General features: G+C 45.0%; 1 protein-coding gene across 1 annotated transcript in view; it reads right to left on the bottom strand.

The window, feature by feature from the left end:
* The window catches only part of F5 (coagulation factor V), a 45,111-nt gene extending 33,673 nt beyond the window's left edge, over positions 1-11,438 (bottom strand). Inside the window, exons 1-4 of the mRNA XM_077342014.1 lie at positions 11,167-11,438; positions 8,170-8,261; positions 3,930-4,052; positions 782-994 (exon numbers count right to left, since the gene is read on the bottom strand). Coding sequence (XP_077198129.1) covers positions 782-994; positions 3,930-4,052; positions 8,170-8,261; positions 11,167-11,318 — 580 coding nt within the window. The 5' untranslated portion in view covers positions 11,319-11,438. The remainder of the gene's footprint in view (positions 1-781; positions 995-3,929; positions 4,053-8,169; positions 8,262-11,166) is intronic.
* Positions 11,439-14,914: the final 3,476 nt, after the last annotated feature.

Genomic DNA, 14,914 nt, shown 5'->3' with positions numbered 1-14,914 from the left:
GGTAATGACTGGGGAAGGCACTGGCAAACCACCCTGTATTGAGTCTGCCATGAAAACGCTAGAGGGCGTCACCCTAAGGGTCAGACATGACCCGGTGCTTACACAGGTGATACCTTTTAGGCTTGCTAGGGTTACCAGGTCTCTTGGACCAGCTGGCGGGCGATGGGGAGGGGCTGACTGGGAGCAGGAAGTAAGGAAGACGGAAAGAAACACATGTCTGCATCACCTGGAAGTCATCTAGGCATGTTGGGGGACATTGGGGGGTGACACTCTGGTCTGTGGACAAATTATCCATGGTAGAATTAGCTTTCTACCACATAGTTGTGCCCCCAGTGTCACATGTGCCTATGTCATTTCTGAGTGACATAGACATGTCATATTTATTTCTAGGTTGTTGCCTTTTTGGGGGGGGGGGGAGGTGTAAGTTATCCTCAATTCCTGATAGCTCTGAACGGGGAAAGGGCTCCAAACTGGGGGAATCCCCTGTCCCCCCTTGGGGACTAGCAACCCTAAGGCTGGCCAAGTTCCAGGTGGTAACTGGAGATCTCCTGGAATTATAACTGGTCTCCAGCTCCCCCTGGAGAGAACTGCTGCTTGGGGAGCTGGTCCCTAGGGCACTGTACCCTGCTGAAGTCCCTTCCCTCCCCAAACCAGACTGTCCGCAGGCTCCATCTCCCAAATCTCCAGAAATTTCCCAACCCAGGGCTTGCAACCTAAAGAGACAGATATGCCTCAATTATTAACATTGCATGATTTCGTCAGCTTTAAAATAAGCGATTACCTTCTTTACATATCAGCAAGGCACCGATAAGGCCAGAATTAAAGTCCTGTACCATGTTTTCATGGGAGTAGTAGGCATAGGTGAGACAGGCAGGGTCGGAGTTTCGAGGCCCGATTTCTGCAGTGATTGGCCACACATACTTATAAGTCCGGCCTGAAGGCACAGCATCATCCAGTGTCTCTATAGGTGATGTTTTGTCAGAATACGAGGCACCTTAAGCCAGTGAAGATAGGGAACAGTTAGTATTTGCCATTCACCAATATGGCCTTTATAACAAAGAAGATATCTAACTTTTATCATAAATTATAAATGATGACAATGCATACAAAGACCTACACACACCTGTGCTGAGGTATTCGCACAGACAGCCTACTCTGTAGGCTGGAAGTGGCTTGTCCTGTTTCTCCTCAGACATAAAAGCTAGAACAAATAGATTTAGTCTCCTCTCTTCCATTCTTCTTCTTGCTCAGAGGTATATGTACCTACTGCACAGGAATATTTATCTCCAAATAGGGGGGTAAACGGTAATGACTGGGGAAGGCACTGGCAAACCACCCCGTATTGAGTCTGCCATGAAAACACTGGAGGGCGTCACCCCAAGGGTGAGACATGACCCAGTGCTTGCACAGGGGATACCTTTACCTTTTAAAAGGTAAAGGTATCCCCTGTGCAAGCACTGGGTCATGTCTGACCCTTGGGGTGACGCCCTCTAGCGTTTTCATGGCAGACTCAATACAGGGGGGTTTGCCAGTGCCTTCCCCAGTCATTACCGTTTTTAGGCTTATTAATATTTTTGTTATTGCTGTACAAACAAAGAAAATTGGTGAACCTTTGACTTTCTCCTCTGCTGTTGTGCTGACAAGATTCACGACACAATTGCATTGAATGCTATATGGGCATGCAATCTCATTTAATATTAATTATTGTTTATTTTACTGTTATCGTGTTATTTCTATAGTTAAACATTTACTGTTACATGCCATGAGCCTTCAGAGAAGTCAGGATATACATAAAATTTTACATTACATTTCACAAAGATGTTATTCATTGACGTTCTTGTATTGCTAAAACCATACATTTAACAAAATGGGAAAAAATTCAAATGTCTTTCCAGTCAAACACTGAATAAATAGTACACAGGCAAGGCAAGCAAATTGACTGATGCTAACTAAGTACATAAACAGTCTCAGCACAGATCCAAAGTTCAAAGATATCAGGAGGCCGCTGTGGTTTTCCTGATGAATTTTTTAATGCTTTCCTTCCTTACCGCTATACTTGTAGCACCAGACTTGCTGTACTATTATCTACTGATTCAATTGGGTAGCTATGTTGGTCTGAAGTAGCAGAACAAATTTAGAGTCCAGAGGCAACTTTAGGCTATGTGCATGTACATGAAAGCCCATACCTGGAATAAAGATTCCGTGGTCTTAAAGGTACCACTGGACACTAAATTTGTTCTATTGTCAACCGACAACAAAATTGCCAGAATTTTTACTTTAATTCCAGGATTCTGTTGGTCAGAATTCTTTGAACAGATGTCAGCAGCATTGATTTGCATGTGCTTGATCCCCATTTATCACACTAAATGCTGCAGTTATTAAGTTCTCATTCTCATTCACTGTTTCAGACATGGCCGTATGAGAAGCTGAAAGATGCATGTGTGTGGGCATTTCCGCACATCTGTAAAAATAGCGTTACGCCAGCCGAATAGCATAATGCTAAAAATAATCATACCTCTCAGCCCTCCTCACCTTTTTCCTGTACCACTCTGCCACCTTTTCGCACTTCTCCCCTTCCACATCACCTGCTTGAAATGGCAGAGAGCAACACAGTTTATACGCTCCTCTCTTCTGCCTGTCAATCAAGCCAGGCAACCAATCCCCTTTCTCAAATGTTGGTTTGTTTTTTTAATTCATAATTCTCCGGGGTCTCCCGACGGGTGCAATGAGCAGCTCTCTGGAGAAGGAGGCACCACTCTGACACAAGCTGTAGCGGATGGCCGCCAGGAGCCTTTGGGTGCAGCCGCAGCAAGGTCGCACTCTCCTCAGCTTGACCGGCAGGGCACCTGGCCCCCTCTGCCCACCCATGGCCACCCACCCTGAGCACGCAGCCTGCAGCCAGGCCACCACTTCCCCTCTACCAGCAGCACCCTTCTTCCCCTTCCTACATCATGAGGAGCCAGCACCCGGAGGCACCGCTCCAGGGTGTCAGCCATTTAAAAAAAGACATTCCTGCGGGAGACAGAGGCAGGTGTGAGAGCGGGATGAGGCAGATGACTTTAGTGCATTTGAGCCTCCATATCTTCCCTCTGCTGGTTGCCCGCTGGCTGCTCCCCCTTAGCTAGTGCTAAATAGGTTGGTGAATCCACTTTTGGGGATTCACCAACCAGCGCTTTAAAATGGAGGATGTAGCCAGCAGGTTTCTGCTCAGACACTGCATGTTAGCGATGTCATGTTGAGGGGACAGAATATAACGACTACATAAGGTCAGTATTTCACTATATTTAAGCCGTGCGGAAATGCCCTGTGTTTCCTCCTAAGCCACTGTGCCAAGGGCTTTGTAAAAGCATTTTATCCTCCCCTTATAGCAAGGAATGAGTTTGGTTGATTCACAAGCTTGTCAGGATGTGGGATATTTGTGGAGCATGCTGAACCCATGCAGGCACAGTTATCTGAGCATCAGTGAGGTTCAAGTATAGTTCATATCATCACCATTCCCAAAGTTATGGAATGTGGTTGCATAAACTGTAGTGGTTTTCAAATAAAGTTTTCAAATATGACCCCACAGCATATGAAAAGAGTGATGCGACTCACTTCTGTCTCAAGGCCCACACTTTGGAAGGAACCAAGAAGTACTTTAAGTATAGTACCTTCTCTATGAAAAGTATGCCAGGACATACAGCTATATATCACAAGTGCTACAATAATATTTCTCATATGTTGTTGTTCCACAATCTGTCCTTGGTTGGGAGAACCGGAGGTCTCTATGAAGATCTTCTATAGACAGAATTATCAACTTCTTTAGTGTTATTTCTTATTTTCTCACATGACATTCATAGGCTGTCTCATTATCTGTTCTAATGTTGTCAATATGAGATAAATACTCCACTCCACTTAAGAAGGGGACCAGAACATTTCACAGCACTTACCTTCTGCTTGTTTGTTGTATGATATTCCTTGTGGATGAATGCTCAGTGGTTTGTTTGCCATGTTCTTAAAATTAATGATGAGAGTATCTCCCACTTCAGCACGTAGTGTTGGCCCCAGAAGCCCTATAAAAATACAAAACATTTTTAAACAAGAAAAAGTTTGAATAACAAAATAGTACTTCTTGAGGGTCAAACTTCTGAATAGCTAGCAGGACATACCAGCATTCTACCATAGTAATTTAAAAGCAAGGAGTATTAAGTACAAACATAGCTTGTACTGTTATATCTATCAATAGATCTACTCACTCAATTCATGTGGCAGGAATCTTAAGAGCTTTTTATGTCTGGTTAGAAGTGACCAAACTCTTCTGCATGACCAATTAGGCTCAGATCACTACTTGTTTGCATGCATCTCTCCCCCCACCCTGGTTCTGCATGTAATCAGGCCTGGTCCGAAGCAGTCCCAGGGCTGGCCTGACATGCCCCCTCAGTTGTCCTACAACAAGGGAATGCAGAGAAATCAGTGTTCCTTTTTTTGCTGCAGGATGCAATGGGGCATATTTCAGGGCTGGGCCGTGTGTAAGTGGGAAAACTTGGGCCATCCCCAGTTGGGCATTACTCCAACAACCCCCACTCCCAGCTTCACTTCCATCATCTACCCTCACAGCCTCCCTTGGCCTTTTTCTTTGTTTCAAGTCCAATCATGTTACAATGTGATTCCAATGTAACAAAATAGCAAAAAAAAAAAAAAAAGCACCCACTCACATCCATGTTTGGTTGTAACCTTTTCTTCTTTCTCTTTTTTTCTTTAGGATTCAACGTGTTTTAAGTGAGATTGCAGACAGTCCACGTGCATGGGGGTATGTGTGCGACAAAACAGCCTACGTTTTTCTATTCCCATTGTTTGTGTTGTTACAGTTTCACATTACAATGCGATTGTGGTAACTTAATAATATTTTGACTTCAAGGAGGGGGTGCTCAAATGTGACAAAATGGCACTGGAAGATTATTGGAGTTGTTTTTGACACGTGACAATGATTGACAAGTAAAAAAAATGGCAAGAAATTTGGACTTCCTATCCCTTGGCTATCACATGTGGGGGAAAATCTGGGGGCAAAAAGCGGGGAGAGTGGGGCAAGGGCTCCCCGTGCAGTAGTGGGAAAAGATCAGGAGAGAACATAGCATAATGGCTGGGTGAGTCCTCTGTGCAGAAGAGGTCACCATAAAATGACATTAGCAGGCAAATTATAGTAGCAAGAGAATGACAACAGCATGCATGGTGACAGGCCTGTTTGCCCAAGGTAAAGGGTGGAAGGGCATTGCTGACAGGTGATGACATAAGTCATATTAGAGACGAAGAGCTGTTTTTTTTATAAACAGCTTTTTCTCACCACAACTGACAACCTGTGAGGTAGGTGAGGCTGAGAGAGCTCTAAGAGAACTGTACTACAAGAACAGTCCCAAGAGAACTGTGACTGGCCCAAGGACACCCAGCTGACTGCATGTGGAGGAGTGGGGAATCAAGCCTGGTTTTCCAGGTCAGAGTCTGCCACTCTTAACCACTACACCAGTGGTCCCCAACCTCTTTTTGGCTGGGGACCGGCAGGGCGACGGCCACGCCCGCGCAGCACGCATGCGCCCTTATTCCCTCTCCCCCCCCCTCCCGCAGTAAGAAGCTTCCCGGGCCGTGGACCGCAGGTTGGGGACCACTGCACTACACCATGCTGGCTGAACAGGAGTATGAACATGAGATGTATGGCTGATGCTGCCGGGTCTATTAATGGTATTACTAGGATCTATATGAGAGCAAACCTGGCATCTTAGTTTGTTGCAAGCCTTGGTACCTGAGTCTATGTTACAGTTAAGTAGTTTATCACTGTAGGTCAAAAGTTGGTTTAGGCTAGCATCCTGATGCAACTATAGGGTAGGACTTCTATGCACAATGGATTGTCCAGTGTAGTTGGGGTGGTAGCTGGAGGCATCTAGATATATTTGCCTATCTGTCAGTTTCTGGTATAGCGTGGTACTTCTGTGCCCACATGCATCTGTACTCTGGTGTCTAGAAAGTTTGTTGTGTAGACTAATTCATAGTTTAATTCATGGTAGAGTGGGTGGAAAGCCTGTCACGAATTATGATGGGGAATTTATTAACATTTAAAGTGACAGGAGTAAGAGGCTGGTAACCAGGGTCCAAAAGTAGGAATTCAGGCAATGCAGATTAAGTGCGCATAAAGAATAAATGTTTATTTAGAAAAAATCCTAGACAATTTAAATTAGCAATTTAAGTAACCTACAAACACTGACATTTAGAGAGAAATATAGATAGAGGGAATGGTAGAGGACAAGAAGGCCTGGAGGATCATTGTCCATGGGGTCGCGATGTGTTGGACAGAACTTCGCAACTAACAACAACAACAATAGATAAAGGGATTCATTAGAGCAAAGTAGACTGACAACCTGTCCTGAAGAGAAGCAAATCCTTTGAAGAGCAGAGAGAGAGGGACAGGCACAAAACCAGCTTCATCTATAGCACAGGGGTGGCCAAACTGTGGCTCTCCAGGTGTCCGTGGACTACAATTCCCATGAGCCCCTGCCAGCATCATACTGGAGAGCTATAGTTTGGCCACCCCTGCTATAACATAATAGTGCAGTACTAGATGAATGAGAGTAGGACCATATTGATTGTGGTTCAGCTGTAGCTGACAGATTGAAGAGATTTGGGGATATTATGTGGAAGATGGATTGTCATTTGCTTGCTGTGTGCTCCATGGTGATCACCATGGTCCTGTCGGGAATTGATTGACTCTCAGATTTAAAGCTATTAATATGTGGCAAGTACATTTCCTGACTTTTAGAGAGCAGGTGACAAAACTTCTGAAAAGATCTCTCACATTCAGCAAATGCTTACTTTAGAAATTACTCTCTCTTCTTTTCCATAGCACTATAACCAGATGTTTTCATATGGCTTTCCTAGTTAATGTGACCTTATCCACCAAAAGCCATTACTACAAAATATATAGTACTCTTTTGAACCTGACCAATCACTTCCAGTCATCTTTCTCGCCATATCAGGAAGACAAAAATGCCTCTAGATCCTTCGTTAGTATCTCTGTTGAATATCTGACTACCAGGGGTGGCTGAACTGAGGCTCTCCAGATGTCCATGGATGACAGTTCCTCTCCTCAAAACCTCAAGATCTGACATCTTCCTTCCACGACCAGAGAATAACATCTATCTTGCTGTGGATTGTTTTAATACTGTTGTTTAGTGCTGTTTAATATTGTTGATATCAGATGCTGAAGTTTTAAGATTGTTTTAGACCGTAATTTTTAAACTGTTGTAAGCTGCCATGTTGTAAGTTGACTCAGCCTTCCATCCTTCCGAGGTTGGTAAAATGAGTACCCAGCTTGCTGGGGGGTAAACGGTAATGACTGGGGAAGGCACTGGCAAACCACCCCGTATTGAGTCTGCCATGAAAACGCTGGAGGGCGTCACCCCTAGGGTCAGACATGACTCGGTGCTTGCACAGGGGATACCTTTACCTTTACCTTTTAAGCTGCCATGAGCCAAGAGTGGCAGGTTAGGAATAGGAAGGAAGGAAGGAAGGAAGGAAGGAAGGAAGGAAGGAAGGAAGGAAGGAAGGAAGGAAGGAAGGAAGGAAATCTGACATACAACAGTGGCATAACCAGAACCTGAGCCTTTCTCTCTTAACTGCTTTCTGATGTTCATGGAACCTGCCATTCCTCCTCCCCAACAGACACCATCTGAAGTGCAAGATTGCATCCAGTATTCTGTAGCCCAAAATGTAATTTGAGGTTTCACAAAGAGGCTGAAAAAACTCCAAGCACTGTGATTGGCCCAAGGTCACCCAGCTGTCTGCATGTGGCAGAGAAGTGGGGAATCAAACCCGGTTCTCCAGATGATAGGCTGCCACTCTTAGCACTACACCAAGCTTGATAAAATCAAGGAAGAATAGTATGGAAGTATGATCATACAGGATGGCCTGATAAGCATCAAAGAAGGAGAAAGGCATGGGGGCAAAATGTACACCTTCTTTGTACACCTCCCAACAGGGGTTGTCTCTCATTTCCATTGGTACACTGAAATACAATTCTGTCTGAAGAGCAAACTAAAAATATAATAAGTAAATAAACATGTTTAAAACTGTTAAGTTGGGTCCATAGCAATGGGGAGGTTACACTGATGAAAAAATGACTTCTAGAAATTATGTTCCATTCACCTGACAGAGCGTCTAGTTGTTTTTCTTTTTGGAAACCGGCTTCATACTCTCTGTAGACAATTTTGTTGAATAGGGAACTTGAATTTGGCAATCTGAAACAGAAAGGATTTTTGCTAGGTAAAATCACTTATATGGGAAGGGGGAAAGGATGTACAAAAATTATTTGATGTAAATTGTTCACATTATCCAGAACTGCAGAAATAAATTTGTATATTTTATTTCTGTTGCACATTTTATAGTACTTATAAAACTAAATGCTAGAATTTGCTATTTTGCACTCTGACCTTAGGTGTTGGTTGGATTCAGTCAGGGATGGAGAAACAGCAGGAAGCATAGGAAACAAAGGTCACGAGAGTAGCCCACTTGGAGTTTTTCCACCTGTGCCAGGTGAGGCTACTAGTGCTGTTTCTGTCCCAGGATCACCCCAACACAGTGATCCATGTGACTGTCATCTCCAGGCTGCATTTCCGCAACTTGCTTTATGCAGGCCTTCCCTTGTCCCTGATCCAGAAGTTACACCTGGTGCAGAATGCAACTGCTAGGATCCTCACTAGGACACCATGGAGGACCCACATCCAGCCTGCGCTGAGGCAGCTGCATTTGGCTACCAATTGAGTACCAGACCAGGTTCAAGGTTCTGATTTTGACCTTCAAGGCCATCTGTGACCTGGACCCTGTGTATTTTAGGGACCATCTAACTCCCTATGCCCCATGCAGGGCCTTGTATTCTGCAATGGCGAATAGGCTGGAGGTCCCTCCCTGGGCCGCACAAAGTCCGCCTGGCCTCAACCAGAGCCAGGGCCTTTTTGGCATTGGCCTTGGTAGAATGAGCTCCCAGAAAAGATGAGGGGCCTACCGGAGCCTGTAAAGTTCCACAGGGCCAGTAGGATGAACCTCTTCTGCCAGGCCTTTGGTTGAGGCTAGGTGGGACTGGAAGATCTTCCCCTCCTCCAATGTGCCATTAGACCATCACCCTGGAGCCAGTGTATGGTGAGGCGGAGTGTGGGATGTGGGGGGGGGGAGTTGTTGGGACTGACAGGAGCTGGGGTTGGGTTGGACATTTTGGTTTTATTGTATGAATGTTTATTGTCATGAGCCAGCTATGCTAAGAGTGGTGACATACAAATATAATAAAGTAATAATAAATATGAATAATAATGGCCACAAGACTACCGAGTTTTATCCCAAGGATTACAACCTTGCTGTGTTTTAAAATGAAAGCTGATAATCTTATCTTGAAAGAGGACCCACCATCTGGATACGAGATTTATGGCTGCAACCCCTTCATACCCAGAAAGATGGGTAAAGAATGGCTCCCGAGGGTGTTCTTATAATGCACCTTATCATGCCTTTCCAGTGTTAAATCTCTGATGTTGTGTGGAGGAGCTTTGCAATTTCTGTCAATTAGAGGCACTACTATGTGCCACCCATGGGCTGCTTGTTCTTCTTTGGACACTCACTGCAAAGGCTACCCTCAGGAAAAGGTTGCCATGAATAACTTAGTTATTTTGGGATGTAGTGGCAGCATGCTCAGTGGTTTCACAGAGGAAGCGAGGGTTACACCCACAATGACCCCAATTCCATGGCCAGATAATGCCACCCCCAAAAAACAAAACAAAACAAAACAAAAAAACAGAATCTCTGGCAAGTCTGGCCTGGAATACATTTGCCACCCGATGAATCAACTTTCTTCCTATCAGCTGTCTTCGTAGAAATTTGGCCCTGAACACCAACAGTGTAATTATACAGCTTCCCCCTACTGAATATGGAAATCTTGTAAACCTCATTTACCATGAATTGTGGGATCAGATTCTACCAACTGCAGAGTTTATGATCATCTGGAATTTACATGTGGGAAGAATCCCCCATCCTTCTTCCTTGATCCAGTGATCTCCTTGTCCCAAGCATTTGTGGAGTTCATGAGCCACAAAAGCTTTCACATTCATTTTCAGGGCTCAGGTGTAAATTTTTCTGAGCCTGGTACAAAGATGCTTGCAAACAAAACCCAATTGCAATCTTGTCTGATTTATGCAATCCCACGAGTCATGAAATGAGCCATTCCAATGTCATAGATCATATCAAGTAATGAGATCACAACCTGGGCAGCCCCTCCCCAAGAAAATGATCCATTTCCTCATGCTTGAGTCTTGTGTGGTGGACTGCACATTTAGAAGTTTAATAAATTTATGTAACTTCATTTATACTTTTTCTCTCCTGTGGGGACCCTAAAGTTGCTTACACTCTTTTCTTCCACTTTCTCCTTACAACCCTGTGAGTCAGTGGTCCCCAACCCCTGGTCCGGAGACCGGGACCAGTTCGTGGATCAGTTGGTACCGGGCCGCGGCTCTTCCTCATCCTCCTCCCTGGCTGCTGTCTCGGGGGCTGCCTTGCCACTTTGCTGCCGGCTCACCTTTGGTGCTCTCCAGTGGCCGCCCCCCCAGCAGGCAGTGGGAAGTCAGGGGCGCTGGCGGGAAAGCAATTGGAGCAGGGGCTCAGGCAGCGGCAGCGTCCCTTGGCAAAACACTACCACCCCCGGGACTCAGTAAAATTGTCAAGCGTTGACCGGTCCCTGGTGATAAAAAGGCTGGGGACCACTGCTGTGAGTGCATGACTGGCCCCATGGTCACCTGGTAAACTTGGGCCCTCCACATCATGGTCTGACACTCTAACCAGTAAACCACACTGCTGTACACGCACTCTCTCTCATGTCATTCATCCACTAAACAAATCCTCTTTTCATATGTAAAATAGTACTGAGTTCCCGGTGTAAATTACTTTAACAATACTAAGAAGGACAGGTGCATAGACAGTGAAAAACAACATAATCAGGAGAATATCAACAGCAAATAGCTAAAATCCTTGCGATTTAAACACATGCTCCACTTCTCCTCTTGAAAATAATGCTAAACTTCCACTGTCCTTAGTCAACATACCAGGCTGTGCCTCTGCTCCTCCTCCACATATCCAGGCACTATAGAAGCCCCTGAGTTTTGTTACCTGAATTGTTCCTGAGGTGAGTATCCATAGCTCCAGCTGGTGACTTGTGCCGCTATGTAATGCTCTCGGAGCTGAGCTGCTTTCACAATGAGAATCTCCAAACCGAGCCAGCCCAAAATCAAAAGAAGATGCCTACAGGAGCGTAGCAACATGATACAAGCGCGAATGGATATTGTTATGCTGGGAGCCAGACGAGGTATATATATATACTGTTGTTGTTGCTGCAACTTCCCCAGGAAAAAGCCTCCTCTGTGGCTGGTGTTGCAAGGGACAGCGGTGCTGGCGACGCCTAGGTCGTTGCTCTTTTCCTCCTCCCCTCCCACTTTTCAGAGGGTCACAGAAGAAACAGCTGCCGCACTGGCCTTGCTCCACTTCTTCCCAGAGCTTTCTCTGCAGAGGGCCAAAGGGTGCAAAGCAAGCTCCACTGTACAAGGCACAGTCACTGATTTAACTGGGCCATTAGCCACCAGAACAGCAGCACTCATGTGGATCCATTCGGAGCCCACCTTGATACAAGCTCTGGCCATTTCTCCTGTTATTTAACTTGTGTTCTCAAGATGCCTTTTTATCCTCCCAACAGTGGTGGGTGGCAGAAATTTAGTAGGCTTCCTAATGGTGCTGTTGAGTGGACAGGTATTCTCTGTAAAGCAGCACATGTGCACAGGGCAGTACCATTATTTGCATATTCATCAATAGAAAACTTCCCTAATGAAACAGGGGACACAGCATTTTAAGACAGAACCACTCTAAACCTTACCACTTAAACGTGTATTCCTTTTCCTTGAACAAAACTGAGCAAACAGTTTACCTTGCTTTGTCTTATGTTTAGAAGGATACTGTGTGTGGTTGGGCAGGAGCATTGTGTCAGATTATGGCTATCCCTGCAGGAAACCATTATCCCAGTCTTAGGAAACATTCAGTAACTTGCAATTAAGGAGCAAAAAGTAGCGGAAGCCATGCCCATTGACTTCAACAAAGCTTCACATTTATCAAGATGTTCTTTGGTTATCTACTGAAGGCCCAAGGAGAAATCAACTTCCCAGTAAGAAGCAACAAATACAGTCACTGGGGCTTGGCACCTTAGCTTAGGCCCTTTGCTTTTTAAATACATTCTGGAAGCAAGCAGTTTGCACAAGGGTAGTATTTAATACAGCAGTTCGACCAGACAAGTTGACTGGCCTATAGAACCGAAAAATATAAGTATTCTCTTTAAAGAAAATAAACCAAGGATTCTTAACATATAAAGTCAAAAGTTAAAAATTTAAAATTTGATAAGTCTCCTCTGCGTCACTGTTTGTATAACTTTGTGTCTTTTGTGTACACCGAATACATGAGCACAGTGTTTAGCAACCTGTGTGGGAATGGGAGGCCTTTCCTCTCCATGGGAAGAATTTAGTTTTTGCTTCTTCCGGACAAGGGTACTAAAGGAGCTTCTACAGAACTATTGACATGATCACGTCATTTCTATGCTTCTGGGTTTTTCATGGGAGGGTTATTGCATCAAGTGGAAGGCCAAGTTGGAAAACACTTTTAGTACTAATTTGCGTCTTTGCAGCTGGGAAGCTAGCCTAACCTTTCACTGACCAGCGCAGGAAGACTACTCTGGTATGAACCTTCCTGGTTTGAAGATCTACCCATGAACTCCTTGTGCGAGATTCCAACTTGAGTAGATGCAGGATTGAGATTCACTGGCTGTTCGGTCACACGAGTGGTGCCTTCTCATAAGGGAACTTTACACACGAGATGTCCAGTTGTCCCCTTCACCTAATGCTCACCTCAAGCAGGGAAAGATCATTTTGTCACTCAGACCTTCATAATAGATTAGATCTGTACCAGGTAAAGAACTGGGAGGTTTCTGGTTGTTTATGAATTTGATAGGGCTTATTGTTTGTGCCTTCCTTGTCTCACTTCGAGAGCTTTCAGCTATCCCAGTTACGGGAGAATATCAACTTTGCATAAGATGCTATCTTATGATACAATTAACTGTTTCTTGAACCTTTGTTCTATATGCATAACTATCAAAATAAACTTTAAAAATATTAATTCCGAAAGAGGCCGAAATAATTCACTACAGCTTTTTTTTCTTAAAGGAAAAGTTCATATCTGGTCTAGTTTTCTTAGACATAGTTTCTAAGACAGCAGTCCCCAACCCCCGGGCCGTAGACCAGTATCGGTCCATGGATCAGTCGGTACTGGGCCACGGCTCCTCCTCATCCTCCTTCCCAGCTGCTGCCTCAGGGGCTGCCCTGCCACTCTGCTGCCGGCTCACCTTTGGTGCTCCCCCTTGGCATGGCACTGCGTAACTACTGCTGGCAGGACCCGCCTGAGGGCAGCAGGAAGTCAGGGGTGACGGCAGGAAAGCAAATGGAGCAGGGGCTCAGCTGGTGTCAACGTCCCTCGGCAAAAGTCTACCCCCCCCCCCGGGTCTCAGTAAAATTGTCAAGCGTTGACTGGTCCCCGGTGATAAAAAGGTTGGGGACCACTGTTCTAAGATACCGGAAAGGCTGTCTCCACATCCTGTCTTCTTGCAACCATATTCAGGATAGCACACATATTATTATTTCTCCACCTCAATAATGTTCTTCATGTTTTCTTTGGTTTGTGTGTTCCCAAACTGCAGTGGGCTAAACAGAGTGTCATCAAAAGGCTCTGGGGTTCACACAAGGCCTTGTGTTATGGGTGTTGAGCTCCTGCCAGCCGTCAACAATAACCCTTGCAGGAAGTCATGTTTTATATAGCTGTGCCCTAATCTGCCACTAGTTGGCACAACACAGGGGTTTCAAAACTTTAACAAAAACAGATAATCTCATTCATACTGAACAACCCATAGGAAGCACTCAGCAAATATAAATAAATACATCTTGGACCCTACAGTGGGAAGGAGAAAAATAAATTTATGTAGGAGTTTCACCTCCATAAGATTTTGAGCAATGTCTAGTGCTCTCCTCCCTAGCACAAGCTTTAGCACAAGCAGAACTTTTGGCAGGAATCAAAATGACTATAACTACAATGATGATTCCCCCTTCAAAGATCGCTGCCTTGTTGTGGCAAGGGGGCTTGCGTAGTTCAGTGAAGCTATGAGCTATACCGTGCAGGGCCACCCAAGACGGACAGGTCATAGCTGAGAGCTCTGACAAAAGGTGATCCACTGGAGAAGGAAATGGCAAACCACTCCAGTATCTTTGCCATGAAAACTCTATGGACAGTTCCAATAGGCATAACGATATGACGCTGGAAGATGAGCCCCTCAGGTCGGAAGGTGTCCAATATGCTACTGGGGATGAGCAGACGGCTAGTACGAGTAGCGCCAGAATGAATGAAGCGGCTGGGCCAAAGCCGAAAGGACGCTCAGTTGTGGAAGTAACTGGTGGCGAAAAGACAGTCCGATGCTGTAAAGATTTTTATTCCATAGGAACCTGGAACGTCAGATCCATGAATCAAGGCAAGCTGGACGTGGTTAAACAAGAAATGAGAAGACTGAACATCGACATTTTAGGAATCAGTGAACTAAAATGGACAGGAATGGGTGAATTTAATTCAGATGACCATCAGGTATACTACTGTGGACAAGAATCTCGCAGAAGAAATGGAGTAGCCTTCATAATCAATAAGAGAGTAGGAAAAGCAGTCTTGGGATACAATCCCCAAAATGACAGAATGATCTCAGTTCGAATCCAAGGCAAACCATTCAACATCACAGTGATCCAGGTCTACGCCCCAACCACTGCTGCTGAAGAGGATGAAGTTG

Source organism: Paroedura picta, chromosome 6 (assembly GCF_049243985.1).
Source record: "Paroedura picta isolate Pp20150507F chromosome 6, Ppicta_v3.0, whole genome shotgun sequence".
NCBI lineage: Eukaryota > Metazoa > Chordata > Lepidosauria > Squamata > Gekkonidae > Paroedura > Paroedura picta.
The sequence above is the reverse complement of the archived record's forward strand: the minus strand, read 5'-3'. Positions and strand labels throughout refer to the sequence as shown.